Here is a 23,400-nt window from a genome sequence, read left to right on the forward strand (position 1 = left end):
CAATACATTCTTGGATGAATCAAAGCTAAGAATAAGCCAGGTACAGTGACTCATGCCTGTAATCCCAACAGTTCAGGAGGCCAAGGTGGGAGGATCGTTTGAGCCTAGGAGTACAAGATGAGCCTGGACAACAGAGTAAGACCCTGTTCTCTATTTTTAAAAAAGAGCTAAGAATATATCAAGCATACCTAACCTAAAAGAATGGCTAAATGAAGTTCTCTAAATAGAAGGGAAACAAAAGAAAGAACTTGTAACATCAGGAAGGAAGAATACAGGAAGTGAAATTATGGATAAATATGATAGACTTTCCTTCTCTTGAGTTTCTAAATTATGTTTAACAGTTGAAGTGAAAACTATAACACTGTCTATTATAGCTCTAAATATATGTAGAGGAAATATTTAATGCAAGTATATTATAAATGGGGGAAGATAACAGACAAAGGGAAGTAAGGTTTTTATATTTTACTTGAACTTATAAAATAACACTGGTAGACTGTGGCAAGTTACATACATATAATGCAATACCTAGAGCAACCATTAAAAAAGCTATACAAAGAAATATGCTCAAAAACACTAAAGATATGCCAAAATGAAATTCTAAAAAGTGTTCAAGTAACCCACAAGAAGGTAAGGAAAAGAAAATTGAGAAATGAAAAAGAACAGAAAACAAAAACTAAGTGGTAAATTCAAGGCCTAACATATTTATAATTGCAATAAATGCAAATAGTCTAAAAACACAAGAGACAGAAATTGGTAGAGTGAACTAGAAATAAGACTCAACAATATGCCATCTACAAGAAGCTCACCTCGAATATAATATAATAAGCATACTGAAAGCAAAAGGATCAAAAATAGATACTATGCAAACATTAATCAAAAGAAAGCAGGAATGGCTATATTAATATCAGATAAAGCTGACATCACAGCAAAGTAGATTACCAGAAACAGGAACATTACATAATGATGAAAGGGTCAATCTACCAAGAATACATAGCAGTCCTAAATGCTTACATACACAACAGAACAGCAACACATGTGAAACAAAGAGAAACAGACAAATCACAATTATAGTTGGAGACTTCAATACCTCCTCTAAGCAATTTATAGAACTAGACAGAAAATCAGCAAGGATATAAAAGAACTCGACATCATCAATCAACATTATCTAATTAACATCTATGGGACACTCCCCCCAACAACAACAGGATGTACATTCTTTTCAAGTGCCCAGAGGATATGCATCAAAAATCATGTCCTGGGGCATAAACAAACCTCAACAATTTTTTTTTAAATTGAAAACATGCAGAGTGTATTCTCCAATCAGAATAGAACCAAATTAGAAATAACAAAAACAGATAAATCTCCAAACACTTAGAAACTAAACAACATACTTCTAAATAATCCAATGGTTAAAGAAGTCTTAGGAAAATAAAAGATACATTGAACTGAATATCAAAGAAAATACAACATATCAAAATTTACAAGACACAGCTAAAGCAGTGCTGACAGGCAAATTTATAACACTAAGTATATACATTAGAAAAGAGGGAAAGTGTCAACTCAATTTTAGCTTCCACCTCAAAAATCTAGAAAAAGAGTAAAATAAACCCAAAGCAAGCAGAAGAAAGGAAGTAATGACAAAAATAAATGAAACTAAACACAAAACAAGAGAAAAAAACACAATAAAGCAAAGAACTATTTCTTTGGAAAGGTCAATAAAATTGACAACCCTCTAGAATTAAATTAAACCCTCTGATAATTAAAAAGAAAGCAAAGACACAAATTACCAATATCAAGAATGAATGTAGGGATACCACTACAGACCTGCAGACACCAAAAGGATAATAAGGAAACACTATAAACAACTCTATATGCATAAACTTCAGAGATAAAATAGACTAACTTGTTAAGAAACACAAAGTATTACAACTCACCCAATATGACATGTATTATTTAAATAATCCTAAAACCATTAAGGAAATTGAATTTATAATTTTTTGATTTCCAAGGAAGAAGTCTCTAGGCCCAGATAGCTTCATAATATAATTCTACCAAACATTTAAAAATAGGATTAACATCAACTCTATGCAATTTCTTCCAGAAAATAGAAGGGGATTACATTCTGATTTACTTTATGAAATGTTTATAGTATGTATATAATAAATTACATATTGTACTATATATTTATAATATTACTCTGATACCAAAACCAAAAATAGTACAAAAAATTAGAACTGTAGACCAATATATTTCATGAATATAAATGTAAAAACCCTTAAAATATTAGCAAATAAATTTCAGCAATATATATAGTGAATTACATGCCATGATCAAGTTGGGTTTATCCCATGGACGCAAAGCTGGTTCAGTATTTTTTTTAAAAAATCATAGTAATCCACATGTCAATAGGCTAAAGAAGAAAAATTATATGATTATATAAATGGATGCAGAAAAAGCATTTTACAAAATCCAACATCCATTTATGATTAAAACCCTGAAAACATGGGATTAGAAGGGACCTTTCTCAATTTGATTTTTTTAAAAAAGTAGTATCTACAAAATTGATGAGTACTACTTAATAGTGAAGGATTGCTTTCTCCCAAAAAAGGAACAAGTCAAAGATGTCTGTTCTCAGCACTCCTATTCAACATACAGCCAAAAGTTACACCCACAAAAAGCACAAAAAAAAGAAATAAAATGCATCCATATTGGGAAGGAAAGAAATAAAACTATCCCTATGCAGATGACATGATTGTCAATACAGAAAATCCCAAGGAATCTACACAGAGATAAAAAAAATTCCTGGAATAAGTAAGTTCAGCAACATCTAGAAAGGATAAAAGGAAAACATACAAAAATCTACTGTATTTCTATATATTACCAATGAACATATGGATACTGAAACTAAAAATATAACACAATTTATAATTGATCAAAAATGGAATTCTTAGATATAAATCTAAAAATCATGTACAAGAGTTGTATAACACACATACACACACACACACACACACGAAGGAAAAACTTGATCTAAATAAATGGAGAAACATATCATGTTCATAAATTGAAACACTCAACATAGTAGAGACATCCTTTCTCTCCAGATTGATACATAGGGTGAATACAATACCTTTCAAAATCTCAGCAAGATTTTTCATAGATATAGACAAGATCATTCCAAAATGTACATGGAAGGGGAAAGAAACTGGAATAGCTAAAGTAATTTTTAGAAAGAATAAAGTGGGAGGAATCTATCCAGTTTCAAGACTTACACAGCTACAGTAATCAAAACTGTGTGGTGTTGGCAGAAGAATAAACACACAGGCCAAGAACACAGAACACAGAAATACACCCACAGAGATATACTCAACTGAATTTTCACAAAGATGCAAGAACAATTCGATGGAGGAAAGATAATCTTTTCATTTAACAAATGGTGCTGGAGTAAGTGGATATTCATAGAGGGGAAAGCAGCACTTTAATCTAAGTCTGGTATCTCATACAAAAAATTAACTCAAAATAGATGGTGATGGTGAACTAAATGTAAAACATAAAACTTTAGAAAAAAAAAAAAACAAACTTCAGGATCTACAGCTAGGCAAAAAGCTCTAAGACTTGATGCCAAATCATGATCAATAAGAGAAAAACGAATGAATTGGACTTCATCAAAATTAAAAGATCTTGATCTGTGAAAGACGTCATTAAGAGGATAAAAACACAAGCTAGAAGTGTGAGCAAGATGGCCTAATAGAACCCTCTAGCAAGCATCCCCCCACAGGAACACCAAATTGAACAACTACCCATGCAAGAAAGCACCTTCACAAGAACCAAAATAACCCAGCCCACCAAGGCAGTTCCTCGAGGAGTCAGCAGAAGTTGCAGCATTCGTGTGCTTAGGGTACACCCTGGTGCTGATACACCTGCAGTGACCGCAGGCTTAGATCACAACACTCAATCCCCTTTTAATATGTGGAAAGCTTTCTCAAGAAGGGCAGGTACAAATAAATCCAGATTACAAAGATTGGGACACCTAACTCTTCAATGCCCAAACATTGATGAATGGCCACAAGCATCAACAACATCCAAGAAAACATGACTTCACTAAATAAACTATATTAGACACCAGTGACCAATCCCACAGTGATGAAGATATCATCTTTCAAACAGGAAATCAGAATCACCATCTTGAGGAAGCTCAGCAACATAGATAAAAAGATAACAGAGAAGGAATTGAGAATTCTTTCAGAAAATTCAACAAAAAGATTGAAATAATTTGTTTTAAATCAAGCAAAAATTCTGGAGCTAAAAAATTCAACTGATGAACTGAAAAATGCATCAGAATCAACAGCAAATTGACTAAGCTGAAGAAAGAATTAGTGAGTTTGAGTCAGGCTACATGGAAACAGTCAGAGAAGAGAAAAGAGTAAAAAAGAAGCACACCTACAAGATCTAGAAAATAGCCTCAAAACAGCAAATCTAAGAGTTATTACCCTTAAAGAGGACAGAGAAAGAGAGACAGGGAGAAATATCAGGGTAGAAAGTTCATTCAAAGAAATGACAGAAATTTCCAAGCCTGGAGACATGAATATCCAAGTAGAAGAAGGTCATAGGACACCAAAAAGATTCAACCTAAATAAGGCTATTTCAAGGTATACAATAATCAAACTCCTAAAGAACAAGGATAAGGAATCCTAAAAGTAGTAAGAGAAAATAAGCAAATAACATATAAAGGATCTCTGGTATATCTGGCAGCAGACATCTCCATGGAAATCTCACAGGCCAAGAGAGTGGAGTGACATTCAAAGTGCCAAAGAAAAAAGAAAGTCTAACCTAGACTATCATATCTAGCAGAATTATCCTTCAAACATGAAGGAGAAATACTTTCATAGAAAAACAAAAGCTGAGGGCTTTCACCAACACCAGACCCACCTGACAAGAAATCTAAAGAAAACTACTCAATCTGAAAAAAAGGGATGTTAATGAAAAAGAAGTAATCTGAAGATATAAAAATTACTCGTAATAGTAAGTACACAGAAAAATAAATACATTAACACTGTAGTTGCGCTAACAGTATAGTTGCACTAACAGTGTCATATAAACCACTCATATCTTTCACAGGAAGACTAAAAGACAAATCGAAAATAATTACAAGTACATTTTAATAGATAAACAGTATAAAAAGATAAAGAGAACAAAAAGTCAAAGCAGAGGGTAGGGAGGAGACGGAGTTCAAGTGTAGTGTTTTAATTTTATCTTTGCTTTGCTTTTCTTTGTAATCACAGTTGTCACCATTTTTAAATAATTGGTTAATAAATACTATTTGCGAGCTTCATGATAATGGCAAAGCAAAAACCTATAAGAGATACACACACAAAAAAAGGAAATTAAGACATACTGTCAGAGGGAATCACTTTTACACAAAGGAAGACAGGAAGGAAAGAGGACCAACAAAACAACCAGAAAACAAATAAAATGGCAGTAGTAAGTTCTTACCTATCAATAACAACACCGAAATTTAAATGGACTGAATTCATCAATCAAAAGGCATACAGTGGCTGAATGGAATTTTTAAAACACCCAACTACATGCTGCCTGCAAGAAACTCATATCACCTATAAAGGCACACATAGACTGAAAAAGATATTCTATGCAAATGGAAACCAAAAAAGCAGGAGAAGCTACAGTTATCAGATAAAATAGATTTCAAGACAAAAACTGTAAAAGAGACAAAGGAGGTCATTATAGAATGATAAGGGGGTCAATTCAACAAAAGGATATAACAATTATAAATATATATAGACCCAACACTGGAGCACCCGGATTTATAAAGAAAATATTACTGGAGCCAAAGAGAGATGGACCTCAATACAATAATATCTGGGAGTTTCAACACGCCACTTTCACTATTGGACAGATGACCCCAACAAAAAATCAAAGAAACACTGGACTTAATCTGTACTGTACACCAAAAGGACCTAACAGACATTTACAGAACATTTTATCCAACAGCTGCAGAATACCCATTCTTCTCCTCAGCATATGGAACATTCTCAAGGACAGACCATATGTTAGGCCACACAACAAGTCTCAAAAATTTTTTAAAAAATGAAATCATATCAACTACTTTTTCCAACCACAATGGAATAAAACTAGAAATCAATAACAAAAGGAACTTTGGAAACTATACAAACACATGGAAATTTTAAAATATGCTCCTAACCGACCATGAGGTCAATGAAGAAATTAAGAAAATATAAAAATGTATTGAAACAAATGAAATACAACATTCCAAAACCAATGGAATACAGCAAAAGCAGTACTAGGAGTGCTAGTTTATAGCAATAAATGCCTCCATCAAAAAATAAGAAAAACTTCAAATAAACACTCTAACAATGCATCCTTGAAGAACTAGAAAAGCAAGAGCAAACCAAACTCAAAAACTAGTAGAAGAAATGAAAGATCAGAGAAGTGAATGAAATTGAGACTTTAAAAAAAAATACAAAAGGACAAAATGAAAAGTTGGTTTTTTGAAAAGATAAACAAAATTGACAAAACTTTAGCCAGACTAAGAAAAAAGATCTTTCCTGTAGGAGATAGCTAAAAAGGAAAAAAGAGAGAAGAACCAAATAAACAAAACCAGAGATGAAAAGGGAGACATTACAACTGATACCACAGAAGAACAACTATGCATTGATAAATTGGAAAACCTAGAAGAAATGGATAAATTCTTAGACATACAACCTGTCAAGATTGAAACCTGAGGAGATCCAAAACCTGAATAGACAAATAACAAGTAATGAGATAGAAAGCTTTTTACTACGGCTTCTATCAAAGAAAAGCCCAGGACCAAGGCTTCACTGCTGAATTCTACCAAACATTTAAAGAACTATGATGCCTGTAATCCCAGCAATTTGTAAGGCCAAGGTGAGTGGATCACTTGAGCCCAGGAGTTCAAGAACCAGCCTGGGCAACATGGTGAAACCCTATCTCTACAAAAACTCAATAATTAATGAGACATGGTTGTGTACACCTGTAGTCACAGCACCCAGGAAGCTGAGGCAGGAGGACTGCTTGAGCCTGGGAGGCAGAGATTGCAGTGAGCCGAGATCACAACACAGCACTCCAGCCTAGGCGGCAGAGTAAGACCCTGTCTCCAAATAAATAAATAAATACATACATACATACATACATACATACTATTTATACTATTCTAAAAAATTGGGCTAAAAAATTGAGCAGAAGGTAACACTTCCAAACCCATACTATGAGGGCAGTATTACTCTGATATCAAACCCAGACAAAGATACAACAGAAAAAAGAAAACTACAGGGCAGTATCTCTGATGAATATAGATGCAAAAATCCTCAGTGAAATACCAGCAAACTGAATTCAATAGCACATTAAAAAAGTATTCATCATGATCATGATCATGTGGGATTCATCCCAGGGATGCAAGGATAGTTAAACATATGCAAAAAATAATGTGATACATCACATCAAGAGAATCAAAGACAAAAACCATATGTTTTTCATTGATTTTTTAAAATAATTTTATTTTATTTCAAGTTTGGTGATACATGTGCAGGATGTGCAGGTTTTTACATAGGTAAACATGTGCCATGGTGGTTTGCTGCACCTATCAACCCATTACCTAAGTATTAAGCCCCCTATGCATTAGCTCTTTATCCTGATGCTCTCCCTCCCCCCACCTCCTCCCTGACAGGCCCCAGTATGTGTTGTTCCCTTCCCCGTGTCCATGTGTTCTCATTGTTCAGCTCCAACTTATGAGTAAGAACATGCAGTGCTTGACTTTCTGCTTCTGTGTCAGTTTGCTAAGGATAATGGCTTCCAGCTCTATCCACGTCCCTGGAAAAAACATGGTCTTTCCTTTTTATGGCCGTGTAGTATTCCATAGTATATATGTACCATATTTTCTTTACCCAGACTATCATTAATGGGCATTTAGGTTGGTTCCATGTCTTTGCTATTGTGAATAGTGCTGCAATAAACATACACGTGCATGTATCTTTATAATAGAATGATTTATATTCCTTTGGGCATATGCCCAGCAATGAGATTCCTGGGTCAAATGGTCATAGGATAATTTTGATCGATGCTGAAAAAGCACTCAAAATTCATCATACCTTCATGTTTAAAATACTCAACAAATTGGGTATAGAAGGAACATACCTCAAAATCATAAAAGCCACATATGACAAACCCACAGCTAGGATCATACTGAATGGGAAAACTGAAAGCCTTTTCTCTAAGATCTGGAACAAGACAAGGATGCCCACTTTCACCGCTTTTGTTCAACATGGTACTGGAAGCCCTAGCCAGAACAACTAAATGAGAGAAAGAAATAAAGGGTATCCAAATTGGAAAGGAAGAAGTCAAATTATCCTTCTTTGCAGACAATATAATCTTATATTTAGAAAAACCTGAACACTCCACACCAAAAATCTATTGGAACTGAAAAATAAATTCAGTAAAGTTGCAGGATATAAAAATCAACATACAAAAATCAGTATCATTTCTATATGTGAACAGTAAACAATCTGAAAAAGAAACCAAGAAGCTAATCCCATTTACAATAGCTACAAATAAAATACCTAGGAATAAGCTTAACCAAAAAAGTGAATGATACCCACAATGAAAACTATAAAGTATTGATGAAAGAAATTGAAGAGCACACAAAAAATGGAAAGACATTCCATGTTTATGGACTGGAAGAATCAATCGTGTTAAAATGTCCATGGTACCCAAAGTAGTCTACAGATTCAAGGCGATCTCTATCAAAATACCAATGACATTCTTCACAGAAATAGAAAAAAAATGCTAAAATGTATATGGAATCACAAATGACCCAGAATAGCCAATGCCATCCTAAGCAAAAAGGAGCAAAACTGAAGGAATTATATAATCTGACTTCTTCAAATTATACTACAGAGCTATAGTAACCATAACAGCATGGTACCTGGCATAAGAACACACACATTGACCAATGGAACAGAATAGAAAACCCAGAAATAAGTCCATGCATTTATAGTCAACTCATTTTCAACAAAGGTGCAAAGAACACACACTAGGGACAGTCTCATCAATAAATAGTGGTGGGAAAACTGGATATCCATACCCGAAAGAATGAAACTAGACCCCTATCTCTTGCCATATGTAGAAATCAAGTCAAGATGGATTAAGAACTTAAATATAAGATCTGAAACTATGAAACCACTAGAAGAAAACATTGGGAACATGTTCTAGAACATTGGTCTGGGCAAAGGTTTCTTGGGAAGACCTCAAAATCACAGGCAACCGAAACAAAAATGGACGAATGAGATCACATCTAGCTAAAAAGCTTTGCACAGCAAAGGAAATAATCAACAAAGTGAAGAGACAACTCACAGAATAGGAGAACACATTTACAAACTACCCATCTGACAGGTATTAACTACTAGAATATGTAAGAAGCTCAAACCACTCAATAGGAAAAACAATTCAATTTTTTTGGACAAAAAATCCAAATAGGCATTTCTTTTGTTTTCTTTGTTTTTATTTGGCTCAGAAGGTACTGAATATAGATTTCTTAAAAGAAGACAAACAAGTCCAGGCACGGTGGCTCAAGCCTGTAATTCCAGCACCTTGGGAGGCTGAGGTGGGCAGATCACCTGAGGTTGGGAGTTCGAGACCAGTTTGACCAACATGGAAAAACCCCATCTCTACTAAAAACACAAAATTAGCCAGGTGTGGTGGTGCATGCCTGTAATTCCAGCTACTCGGGAGGCTGAGGCAGGAGAATCACTTGAACCCAGAAGGCAGAGGTTGCGGTGAACTGAGATCACCCCATTGCACTCCAGCCTGGGCAACAAGAGTGAAACTCCATCTCAAAGAAAAAAAAAAAAAAAGACAAACAAATGGCCAATAGGTATATGAAAAAAATATTCAGCATCACTAATCAGAGAAACACAAATCAAAACTACAATGAGATGTCATCTCACCCCATCAAAATGGCTTGCATCAAAAAGACAAGTAATAACAGTTGCTGGTGAGGATATGTAGAAAGGGGAACCCTCATACACTGTTGGTGGGAATGCAAACTCATACAGCCACTATGGAGAACAGTATGGAGGTTCCTCAAAAAACTACAAATAGAACTACCATAATGATCCAGCAATCCCACTGCTAGATACATATCCAAAAGAAAGGAAAACAGTATATCGAAGAGATATCTGCACTCCCATGTTTATTGCAACCCTATTGACAACAGCTAACATATGGGATCAACCTAAGTATCCATCAACAGATGAATGGATAAAGAAAATGTGGTACATATACACAATGGAATATTATTCAACCATATAAAAGAATAAAATCCTTCATAAAAAAGAATAAAATCCTATCATTTATGAAGAACAAAATCCTTCATAAAAAAAGAGTAAAATCCTGTCATTTGCAACAACGTGGATGGAACTAGAGGACATTAAGTGAAATAAGGCAGGCATAGAAAGACAAATATTATATGTTCTCATTCACACGTGGGAGTGAAAAAAAAATTGAACTCATGTAAATAGAGTAAAATGGTTGGTTACCAGAAGCTGGGAAGGGTAGCAGGCAGGGGTTGGGTGAGTGGGGATTGTTAGTGGGTACAAAAATACAGTTAGAATAATTAAGATCTAGTACTTAGTAATACAATAGGATGACCATAGTCGATAAGTTGCTGTACATTTTAAAATAACTGAAAGTGGCCAGGTGCAGTGGCTCAGGCCTATAATCCCAGCACTTTTGGAGGTCAAGGTGAGTGGATCACATGAGGCCAGGAGTTTGAGACCAGCCTGGCCAACATGGCGAAATCCCATCTCTACTAAAAATACCAAAAAAAAAAAAAATTAGCTAGGCCTGGTGGTGGGCACATGCTACTCGAGAGGCTGAGGCAAAAGAATCGCTTGATACTGGAAGGTAGAGGTTGCAGTGAGCCAAGATCGTGCCATTGCACTCCAGCCTGGGCAACGAGAGCAAAACTCCATCTCAAAAATAAACAAATAAATAAATAACTGAAAGTGAAATTGGGATGTTCCTAACACAAAGAAATGATCAACGATTGAGGTGATGAATACCCCAATTACCATGATTTATAACACATCATATGCCTGTATCAAAACATCACATGTACTCCACATATATAACTATTATGTACCTATAATAATTAAAAATAAAGAAATTTTTAAAATACAAGGTACAAACTGGAAGAAAATAGTTTCAAGCCACACATCTGACAAAGGACCAGTGTCTAAAATATATCAAATACTCTCAAAACTCAGTGGAAAAATAAACAAACAACACACTCAATTAGAAAATGGCCAGAAGACTTAAATAGATATTTCATCAAAGAGGATATTCAGATGCCAAATGAGCACAACATGTTCAATATCGCTAGCCACGAGGGTCATGTAAATTAAAACCATAATAAGATATCCTACACACCCATCAGAAAGGCTGAAATAAAAAATTATGACAATACCAAAGACTGATAAGTGTGTGGAAAAGCTGAATCACTCATACATTGCTGATGGGAACATAAAATGGCAGTTTCTTTAAAAACTAAGCATGCAACTACTATATGACCCATTAATTGCACCCATATGTTTTTATTTCTCTGGAATAAATGCCTATGTTCACACATTGTCTACAGAAATGTTTGTGGCAGCTTTATTCCTAATATCCAGAAAAAATTCAGTTGTTCTTTGACAGGTAAATGGCTAAACTGTGATGTATCCATACCATGGAATACTACTCAGCAACAATAAGGAATAAACTACCAATACATGCAGCAACCTGGATGAACCTCCAAAGAACTATGCTTAGTGAAAAGAGCCAATCCCAAAAGGTTACCTACAGTATGATTAATTTATAAGATTCTTGAGATGACAAAATTAAAAGAACAGGGGGAAGATTAGTGGTTGCCAAGGGGTTAAGAAAGGGATGGGAGTGGGAGGAAGTGCGTGCAACTATAAAAGGGCAACAAGAGGAATTCTTGTGGTGATGGAAGTGTTCTGTATCTTGACTGAAGCAATGTCAATATCTGGTTGTGGTACTATACTAAAGTTTTGCAAAATGTTACCAAGGGGGAAAACTAGGTAAAAGAATGCATGGGATCTATGTTATTTCTTACAACTGCATGTGAATTTATAATTACCTCAAGATAAAAATTTTTTTAGAAAGAGAAGGCCAGGCACAGTGGCTCATGCCTGTAATCCCTGCACTTTGGGAAGCCGAAGTGGGAGTATTCCTTGAGCTCAGGAATTCAAAGCCAGCCTGGGCAACATAGCGAGACCTCGTTCTCTACTAAAAATCAAAAATTAGCCAGGCACCTGTAGTCTCAGCTACTCAGGAGGCTGAGGCAAGAGGATACTCAAGCCAGGGAGTCAAGGCTGCAGTGAGCTATGATTGCACCACTGCTCTCCAACCTAGATGACAGAGACCTGATCTCAAAAAAAAAAAAAAACCAAACAAACAAAAGAAAAGAAAAATACGTGTTACATATTCATCATAGAAAATTTTCAAAATGTAGATTAGGAAGATCTAATTGGGTTACTATACAAATAGACTAATAGATATGACATTAATATATTTAGGGGCTTTTCAAGTATATTGACTACTTTTAATCACAGTTGTTAGGTAACATGGGGTACCTTAAAATGGCACCGTACCTTAAGATGGGGCCGGTTCCGGGTTCTTCTCCCCTCCTTGACCGGGCACTGTCTGAACCCGCCAAAGGAGGGCCAATCAGAAGCATCTCCTGCCTTCCCTTGGGCCCGCCCCAGCCCAATCCACGTAGGCCCAAGGGATATAAAACCCAGCAAACCAGCAGCCCTCTCTCTCTTCTCTTCCTTGGTACCGCTTGATACCTCCAATAAAGATCTCTTGACCATGACCGGTGTAGTTTGGTCTCCACCCGGCCCCTTTCATTGGTGCCGTGACTCGGATCGGGACTCCCCACCCCCCTTGGTGGGACCCCGATCCCTTTCAGGCTCAGTCCAGACCCCGGCTGGTCTTAGCTCATTCTCCTGTTCGCCAAGCTGTTTGCCCAACACCAGCCTCGTCTCAGTAAGTCTTCCCCTCTGGGGTCTACCTCTCTAGGCAGGCAGGAGACCCCACAAAGTGCCTCGCCTCAAGCCCCTAAGGCCACAGTAGACCCCAAATAGCAAAACTGGCCCACATATCCCCTAGACAACCAAAGCAAATGGCCCACTTATGGGTCTCTCGATCCTAACATTCTCCAGGATCTCTACAATTATTGTGAGCAAACAGGAAAATGGGTAGAGATCCCATATATCCACGGCTTCTTTCTCCTACGGGATAGACCTAACCTTTGTCTCCCTTGCAAACTGCAGCAGCTCCTTGCCACTCTTAAACCGCCAACCTCTCCCTCTGCCCCTGACTTCAACCAAGCCGACGAACCCCCCCTACCACCACCCTCCGCCGCACCCTCCATCCACCACCCAACTGGAAGTCACCCAGCCTCCCACTGCCCCCCCCACACACCCTCAACCACCTATCCCATCAGCCCCGGCCTTCAGCCCCCCCACCACTCACTCAAAGTCACACCCCCCCATCCTTGCCCCCCTTAGAGAGGTAGCAGGAGCTGAAGGTATTGTCCGAGTCCACGTCCCCTTTTCTATGGCTGACTTATCACAAATAGAAAAATGCCTAGGCTCCTACACTTCCAATTCTGCTTACCTCATCTAAGCTTATAGCCTTACCTTCCATGCTCTCTAACACCCTCCTCCCCAAGGAGCATAGGCGAGTCTAGGAACAAGCTCGAACTTATGCAGATGAGGTTCATCAAACAACCCCAGCCCTACTGCTAGGAGCGCAGGCAGTACCTGAGCATGAGCCCAAGTGGGATTATAACACCCAAAATGGAGTATATCAAAGAATTCCAATACCTCATCCACGCTTAAAAATGAAAACCCGTCCACTTTTCTAGACTGCCTTACACAGGCACTCCAAGAATACACCAACATAGATCCTGAAACCCCAGACGGTAGGCAACTCCTCATGTCCCATTTTTTTCCTCAGAGTTTTCCTGATATCAAAGGTAAACTAAAAAAACTGGACAAAGGCCCCCTCACCCCTCAAACCAAGATCTTAGCGACAGTGTTTAAGGTGTATCACAATCGAGATGAGAAGGCAAAGAGGCAAAAGTACCAGTTACTGGCACAAGCCCTTCAAGCCTCCCCTCAATCACATGGCCATAAGTTGTTGTCTGCCCATCCATTCCAACGTCAGCCCCCAGGGCCCTGTTTCAAATGTGGAAAGGAAGGGCACTGGGTCCGAGACTGCCCAAATCCCAGGCCCCCCAACTGGCCACGTCCTAAATGCCACCAATCTGGCTATTGGGGCATAGACTGCCCCGGCTCCCGAAGGGGGGCCAGGCCAGCCACCATCCCAAATCCTGATCTTCTAGGATTGGCCATTCAAGACTGATGGGGCCTTGGGACTTCCTTCCCGACACAAATCATCACCACACAGGAGCCCAGGGTCTCTTTAACAGTGGATGGACGTCCCATCACCTTTCTCCTAGACACCGGAGCTACTTTCTCAGTTTTAAGAGAATTTTGGGGCACCACTTCCCTCCTTGGATCTCCCATAGTCGGGGTCGGAGGCCAAACCATACGTCCAAGAGCCACTCCTCCCCTCTCCTGCACTTTCTCCAGCCACATCTTTTCCCATCGATTCCTAGTCATGCCACAATGCCCACTCCCTTTGTTAAGAAGAGACATTCTCTCTAAATTTAAAACCTCCATCACCTTCAACGCAATCACCCTCCCACAATCCACCTCACTCATTGCCTTGGTGGCGAGTTCCATAGATCAAACTCCTGCTCCTACTCTGCCTTCGCTCCCAGCCAGCGTCAACCCCATAGTGTGGGACACCACCACCCCCTCATTAGCACTCTGTCCTCCCATACAAATATTCCTTAAAAACCCACACCACTTCCCCAGCCAACCCCAATATCCTCTCCCCATTTCCAGCCTGAAAGGATTACAACCAATTATTTTAGACCTCTTAAGAAAAGGGTTCCTCAGGCCAACCCATTCTCCATTTAACACCCCATTCTAGCAGTAAAAAAACCCAGTGGTATGTTCCGCCTCGTCCAAGACCTCAGCTCTTATCCTCTATTCCTCCTAGTGCCACACATTTCTCAGTCATAGATCTTAAAGATGCCTTTTTCACCATTCTCCTCTCCCCTCAGTCACAAGACCTTTTCACCTTCACCTGGACCGACCCAGACACCCAACAATCACAACTCACATGGACAGTCCTCCCTCAAGAGTTCAGAGATAGCCCCCATATCTTTGGTCAAACTCTTGCCTCAGACTTAAAACAACTAAATCTTCCCCAGTGAAACCTCCTCCAATATGTAGATGATCTCCTCTTATGCAGTCCATCTCTAGTTGCCTCCCAAACAGACACCACTTCCCTATTCATTAGAAGTCTTCCCATCCCAAAAACCAAACAAGAGATACTCTCCTTCTTAGGACTAGAAGGCTACTTTAGAACTTGGATCCCCAACTATTCTTTATTAGCAAAGCCCCTATATGATCTCTCCCGAGGTACCCTATCCGAGCCTGTAGAGGCCACAGTCAAGCAGCCCTTCCTGTCACTCCAACAGGCACTACTCAAAGCCCCAGCCCTACATCTTCCAGACTTACAACAACCTTTCATTCTATATGTACATGAGCACAATGGCTTGGCTCTTGGAGTCCTAGGTCAGATGCACGGACCCACCTTGGTGGCAGCTGCATTCCTATGCGAACAACTCTGAGAGCGAACTCGGCCCGCAGGGAACTGAGTTTTCTCCTTTCCCTCCTCACTCATCCGGCCTGGGTTTCCTCCCTTCTCTCACTCAAAAAATCCTGGTACCAGGTAACCCACAGCCCTTGGCCTTACAGAGGCCCACCAGTTCTTTCATTTTGGTGATGACCAGCTTGAAGGTTCTGACTCGCAACACGGCCATCGGCTAATAGGGGACGCCCTGTTCAGCCAGCCGCCATATACATATACCCCTTCCTCTCTCACCATGGGAGGCTCTGCATCCCTGCCAGCCGACTAGACCCCACCATGCGAGGGTGGGCCCCCTGCCTTCAGGCCCTGGCTGCAGCCTACCTACTACTTCAAGAGTCAAAGAAATTAACATTTAAGGCAGCTGTTGTCATTACCTCCCCCCATCAACTCAAGGAACTCCTGACCTACAAAAGTCTACAAACCCTTCCCCCTTGCCGTACTGTCTCTCCTAGTTTCCTTCCTGCACGATTCTGCTATAACTTTCCAAATATGTGCACCCCTCAATCCCGCCATCCTCCTGCCTGTCTCTCCTTAAACATGAACCCACAAACCCCTCTAAAGCCAGGCACGCCCATACCCCACAACCCTCTCAAAGTTCGCATTTCTAAAATGCCCTCCCTTCCTACTATTCCTAAGGCATAAGCTGCCACCCTCATGCCTGCTCTGAGCCCGCTCTTCTGGCTTTCCACCTCTTACATCTTCTTCTACGGACCCTCCTCCGCCAACAGGCCCCCTTCACAACCCTACTACCTGTTTACCCTCAAAGAAACCTACAACGCTAACTGGAGGTCACACACCAATGTCATCAGTTACACCTGATGCTCCATCGACGCATCCTCAGTAGACCCTCCCCTCCCTAAACTCACCATGATAGATAGCAGTTAGGACCCTTATTTCCGCATGTTCCACTTTGCCATTTGCTTTCCACACCAACAATCCCGCAGTGCCTGTAAAACTGAATGGCCCCAAAACTATGAGTGTCCCTGGACCAGCTGTGTTATGAATTAAATACCCTAAAAACTGACTCCCAACAGGTTCTAGCCGAAATTAACACAACACCTCTCAGGTCCCTACTTCCGATTGTTTCTTATGCGCAAACATCAACAAACCCCCTCTTGCTGCGGTTCCACTATCTAGCTCCATAAACACAAGCAACTCCTCCCCCCCGATCACCGGCTTTGTAATCTCCCATGTCCCCCTCCTTGCCAACCTCAGTGTCCCTATTCCTACCTGTTACAACACCAGCTACCACCCCCCATCGCCCCACAATGTAACATGCAAACTAACTCTCACCCCCCCCCCCAACTTTCCAGCTCCAGACGGCCTTTTTTTTTTTTTGGTGTAACGGCTCCTTATACAAATCCATTAATTCCTCTATCCCTGGCCCCTGCATACAGGACTGGGAGCCACCTCTTTAGGATACAGCGTATCCCAATTTTCAGACTTCCAAACCCAGATGCAGACAGCCATTGAGGAAACAGCTCAGTCTCTAGCCACCTCCAATGACAAATCACATCTCAAGCTGGTGTCACCCTTCAAAACCGCCGTGCCATCGACCTACTCACAGCCGAAAAAGGCGGTACTTGCATCTTCTTACAGGAGGACTGTTATTACATTAATGAATCCCAAGTAATCGAAACTAGCATTAAAACCTACATCAGATAAAATGTAAACTAATGAATGCTAGCATTACTCCCTCCCTTTGGGAAACCCTCAAAACCCCCCTCTTAGCTTGGCTCCTTCCCTTTTTAGGCCCCCCAATGGGTATCCTCGCTTTCTGCACACTACTCCCCTGCCTCATTAAGTTTCTCTTCCATATCTAACCAAACATTTAAACAGCTTCTCCTCAGAAACTACCAACTTTTAGTCACCAGCGAGGATGGGAGAGATTCCACAGACGGGCTCACAACCTGCTAACCCAAGCCAGTCTTGACAACCGCCAACCGATTCCACAAATTTCTCAAAGATCTCCGCGCCGACAGCTGGCTCATCGCCAACCCATCCCTGCCCCTCAACTGGCTCACGGCACTGGAGGATCTACACCTACAAGGAACATTACCCCATGCACAACCCTGACAGTTCTCCCTGTGCCCCCTCCCCACAGCGCCCCCACTCAGCAGGAAGCAGCCAGATGAACCACGATGCCCATTTTCCCCCATTTAAGAAAAAAAGGGAGGAATGTTAGGTAACATGGGGTACCTTAAAATGGTGCCGTACCTTAAGATGGGGCTGGTTCCAGGTTCTTCTCCCCTCCTTGACTGGGCACTGTCTGAACCCGCCAAAGGAGGGCCAATCAGAAAGAAGCATCTCCCGCCTTCCCTTGGGCCCGCCCCTAGCCCAATCCACGTAAGCCCAAGGGATATAAAACCCAGCACACCAGCAGCCCTCTCTCTCTTCTCTTCCTTCTCCTTGCGTGGTGCCGCTCGATACCTCCAATAAAGATCTCTTGACCGCGACCGGTGTAGTTTGGTCTCCGCCCGGCCCCTTTCAACAGTAAAAATATATAGTTGATTATATTTTTTCCCCAACAATTTGCTCAGAGCCTCCTGAGAGGCTCTAAAGGATTACACAGGGATCATAAGCTCATGGATGGCTGCCTCTGAGCCAAACCCTAGCACATCGTGGAATTGGCTTCTTCCTGAGTACCAATTTGGAACAATTAATTATAATGGTCATCTCAAGTACTGTGCTACAAGAATTATGAGGCAATCTCTGAACCCAAATCAGAACACTGTGATTGTCCAGCAGTGTCCATCAGCAGCATGGGGTTCAGCGGTACAGTGTCACCTCTGTTGGCTGAAAGAAATGTTTTTAAACCAACCTTGCAAACTACAAGGGACACTTTATTAATAAAACCCTCTGTGTAAAGGTTCTTGAAAAATCACTCATTCTTCTGTCATATCCAAATATTATGTTGCATTTTTTATCTAGCAACTATTATATATGGTTGATTTTTCTTTTTTTAGTCCACTAAATTGTACATGTAAAGACCAAACAGCTTCAGATTTTTACAGCAATTAGTTCTCCATGCCCAGCCTAGAACACAATACTTGTTACTCCGCTGAGAGAATGATCAACCAACAAGCATTATTTAATGCTGTGTATCAGATTATATATTAGGCAAGCATTTAATCACCAATAAAGTCATTCAGTCTATAAATCTGAACACTGCTATATGCCAACACTAAATGGGAATATGAGGTATCTGTACTCTGAAAACTCAGTCTATTGGGAGGATACTGATAACTATGAAACAATTATAATAGATAAGTGCTTTTCTAGGGGCAGAATGCTGTAAGGAACCCCTAACATAGAATGCTGTAAGGAACCTCTAACATATGACTGTAAACTGGACTTGGGGATCAGGAAGTCTTCCTGGAAGAGGTAGCATCTCAAGTGATACCCAAAGATCAAGAGGGAAGGGAGAACAATAAGGCAAGGTGAGAAATATCCCAATCAAGAAGTCAAATACCAGAGTCCCCGGTAATCCCAGCACTTTGGGAGGCCAAGGTGGGCACATTGCTTGAGGCTAGGAGTTTGAGACCAGCCTGGCCAAAATGGTGAAATGCCATCTGTACTAAAAATACAAAAATTACCCGGGCATGGTGGCACACGCCTGTAGTCCCAGCTACTCTGGAGGCTGAGGCACGAGAATCGCTTGAACCCGGGAGGTGGAAGTTGCAGTGAGCCAAGATCTCGCCACTGCACTCCAGTCTGGGCAACAAAGTGAGACTCTGTCTTAAAGGAAACAAATAAACAAACAAACAAAACAGAGTCCAAAAGAGTCGAGGTTAGGCTGAAAAGATATGCAGGAACTCAAGTCATTAAGACCAGAAGCCATATTCTAGAATTTGAATATTTTCCTGATTGAAACATTTTAAACTGGAGAGTAAAGATTACCTTAGGCTAGGGAACAAGACCAGAAACAGTTAACTGTTGTTAGTAGACTGTTGCAATAATCAGGTAACTAATGACAATTGCCTGCACAAGGGTAGAAGGTAGGGAGGCAGAGAAAATGAAATGTTACCAGAAATTCTAACTTGATGCTTAAGGATTAAACTAAAGTACATTCACATACATGCCAGCATCCTAAAACCTAATACTTACACCCATTGCTGGTAGTCTTGTTTCTGCCCATTTCCTGGAGACCAGAATTCACCCACACACGTATGAAGGCTGGCAAACATCACAACCACCTCCAGGAGATGGTTTGCTGAGGGGCCAGTAAACTAGTGTTGTGGTTGCCTTGAGAGAAATCTGGGGAGGTTCACAACAACTCCCACACTGTAGTAGAATGCTCTTCAAGAGAGGTCAAACTCACTTTTCAACAGAGAAACTTGACCTCATATGCCATTAAGGGTAGGTGAGTTTGTCCAGCAAAACAATGCTGCTATGTGCCCTAATGAACCATCATTTCTAGAAAAAAAAGAAAAAATGATTACTAAGAGCTGCACCCAAAGTAATGAGGCTAGAATCAAGCTCCCCTCCCCCTTCGTCAGCACTAGCATGACTGCTAGCATGTCATATCCGAGTTAGGACTCAAGGTCACAACTTTTTGTATCCATTCAGAGCCACCGGCCCAAAGCACAAGTCTACTCACAAGAGAACCAAGCTGTGACTGCTCCAATGCTACCAGCTTCCTGATCCCGAACCACCTAACAGCAGAAACTCAGCAAGAAAACCAAGATGTAGGGAGAAGATACAAGCAGCTGGAGAAGAGCAAAGCCTTAAAATGGAGATGAGAGAGGAGAACGAAGGGATAAAGTTTTGAAGTAGGAGAAAACAAAAAGAACAAGTCCCCTGCTGAGAGCACAGGAAGGTGGAGTAAAAAGAGATTGGGAAGACAGCTACAATACGGCTTAAGTGGAGATTAACAGGAACTGCCAAACAACAGCAAGGACCCGGCTGAGAATAAACAGCATGAGTAGGAATGGGTCCAGTCAACAAGGTTTTGAGAATTTTCTAACAACTAGAGACCCAGAATTCAGAAGAGTCAAACTATTTTTGGCTAATAAAGTGAAGCTGGATTGTAGAATCTCCCTAATTTTAAAATCTATAAAATCTAGCAAAGATAAAATTCACCAGCAACAGCCTAATGGGCATTTCCTCATACCATAGACATCAAAAAGTAGCAGCCTAAACAATTCTCACTGCTATCAAATTTGTAGAGACATGGACTGCAGAGTCATCAACTTTCCCTCTATCAAGTGGTAGAGGGTGAGGGGAGAAAGAATGAATAGTGGCCAGGTGCGGTGGCTCAGGCCTGAATCCCAACACTTTGAGAGGCTGAGACAGGAGGATTGCTTGAGCTCAGGAGTTTGTGACCAGCCTGGGCAACATAGGGAGACCCCTTCTTTACAAAAAATAAACTTGTAAAAGTTTTTCTTGCAACAAACTAAGAAGTATTAAAAACACTGTACGTTTATTTACACCATTACTTTTCATAATTCATTGAGTCTTATTACAGGTCAGTATCTTCATTCTGTTACCTTACTGGGTACATTCACTAATGTTACATAAAACTTCATGTAAAATTAAATAAGAATTAAAAGTAGAGCTAAGAACAGTCATGATCTGTATGAGAGGATTTACCATTGTGTACCCTAGTCCCTAATACGGTCATTTTTTGTTTCATGGGCCTCTCAACCTTAAATTCATTTTTATTTTAGAGAGAATAAAGGCACTCCTCTGAGCTCTCGCCCACCACATGCCCAGTCGCTGCGTCATCGGTGTGTGTTGACCCAGTGGTACCTGTCCACCCGGTGCATAGCAGGCCTGTAACACTTAGGGTGCTTCTGCGAGCCATGGTAAGTGTTTCCCAGGAGGCCAACACGGCCGTCCACCACATTCTTTTTGCGGGGGATTTGTAACCAAGATTGAAAGGGCTGTTTCAAGTTTTCAACCTGGAAAAAAAAAAAAAGCATAAAGATCTCTAATAAGCTAGCTGTAAGGACTAAATATGAACCCATAGTTCAAAAGTCAGGCACTTCAAAAGCATAGGGAGCACAAATGAATAGAATTGAAAGTGCATAACCGTCTTTGAAAAAATTTCTAGCACTTGGCGCGAACATAAGTCACTTTATACTGTAACTTTTTAAAAAATTAATTCAACTAAAAACTTTTTAATATGCTTATTCAAGTTTATGTTTATTCTTGAATTGTCCCTCTTCCATCCCTACCTCACCACTGCCAGCCCAATCCAAGAGATGCATGTTCATGATCTCTGGGGCCACAGCCTAGAAATCTTCATTTTAAACACCTAAGATGACGGATACAGATGTTTTACAGATCACACTTTGAAAAGACATTGCTGTAAAAGAATATAGCTAATTACAGGTCTGATCCCGAAATGGAAGAAGACCTTTCTAAAAATAAAAATAGAATTAAGGGCAAATACCATAAATCCTCCCTCAACAACCTCGATAGGTTCTTGGAAACTAATTTTAAGCTAAATGACATATAGCAGGTCTTTGAATAACATCGTTTGGTTATAACACTGAGGAAAAAATTGGCTTTGTCATACATCGTTTTACTTAAAGTCACTGTTTCCAAGAAATTATCAATGACACACATAGTTTAAAAAACTAGGGACAAAACATTTGCCAGAAATATGACAAGGGGTTAAAATCATTCTGGCATATAAAGAACCTACAATAATACATTAGAACTTCAAATAATGAATGGGTGAATAAGAGAAAATTTGTAGGACAGTAGGTGCGAAAATATTTGGGCACATGGAAATTTTTAATGTTTAATTTCACTAATACTGTATTACATATGCATATCATGTTAATCAAATTATCTGTTTTTTAAATGAGAATAGCCAATTCTAGAAAAAAATGGCAAAGTGGGCACTTTTACATACAGCTGGTGAGACGACAAATAAATACAACTTTCTATGTGGTGTTTCGGCTGCATATTAAAAACCAGTAAAATGTTCATACTCAGTGACCCAGTAGTTCTGTGCTTGAGAGTCAAATCTCAAGAAACAACCTAAAATTCAGGCATCACTATACAAGTTACCAGCTTTTTAAAAAATATTACAACCATGTGGCAACAGCCTAGAATACCTGCCAATAATAAGTTACAAGGGAGGTAAATGAATATTAAAATTTTAATTGCTTTAACATTTAATACATAGGCGATTAAGAGAACATACAAACAAATACATACATACAGTGTTAATGAATTCTCTCTAGATCAGTGTTTTTCAAATTGTGGGTCATGAAATCAATTTAGATGCTTGAAATCAAATGAATTTAATTGGAAGTATTGGGAGCATTGGGAGCATTGCTCCTAGTAAAGATAAGCACTGTTTCATGAAACTTTTTAAATGTAAATATGCATATCTTGGAATGGGTTACGGCTTAAAAAGAAGAAAAAAAATAGTTGAGAAAAACTGCTCTAGTAGCAGAATTTATAGGCCTTTGACCTTTCCTAAATCCAAATTTTCTATAAATGCCATGGTATTTTCAATTGACAAAAAAAAAAAAAAAAAAAAAAAAAAAAAAAAAAAAAAAAAAAAAAGCCCACTAATCTTAATCTTTGATT

General features: G+C 39.7%; 1 protein-coding gene across 5 annotated transcripts in view; it reads right to left on the minus strand.

Moving 5' to 3' along the window:
* The window catches only part of BTG4 (BTG anti-proliferation factor 4), a 143,361-nt gene that overhangs the window by 11,650 nt on the left and 108,311 nt on the right, over window positions 1-23,400 (minus strand). For 4 of the 5 annotated variants that reach the window (XM_063636528.1, XM_063636529.1, XM_063636526.1 and 1 more), the window contains one exon: window positions 21,253-21,752. In XM_063636528.1, the coding sequence (XP_063492598.1) occupies window positions 21,573-21,752 (180 nt within the window). In that variant the 3' untranslated portion in view covers window positions 21,253-21,572. Of the gene's footprint in view, window positions 1-18,066; window positions 18,334-19,956; window positions 20,266-21,252; window positions 21,753-23,400 lie in introns of those variants that run through there. The other variant, XM_063636525.1, reaches the window with a different exon arrangement.

Source organism: Symphalangus syndactylus, chromosome 3 (assembly GCF_028878055.3).
Source record: "Symphalangus syndactylus isolate Jambi chromosome 3, NHGRI_mSymSyn1-v2.1_pri, whole genome shotgun sequence".
Taxonomy (NCBI): Eukaryota; Metazoa; Chordata; class Mammalia; order Primates; family Hylobatidae; genus Symphalangus; species Symphalangus syndactylus.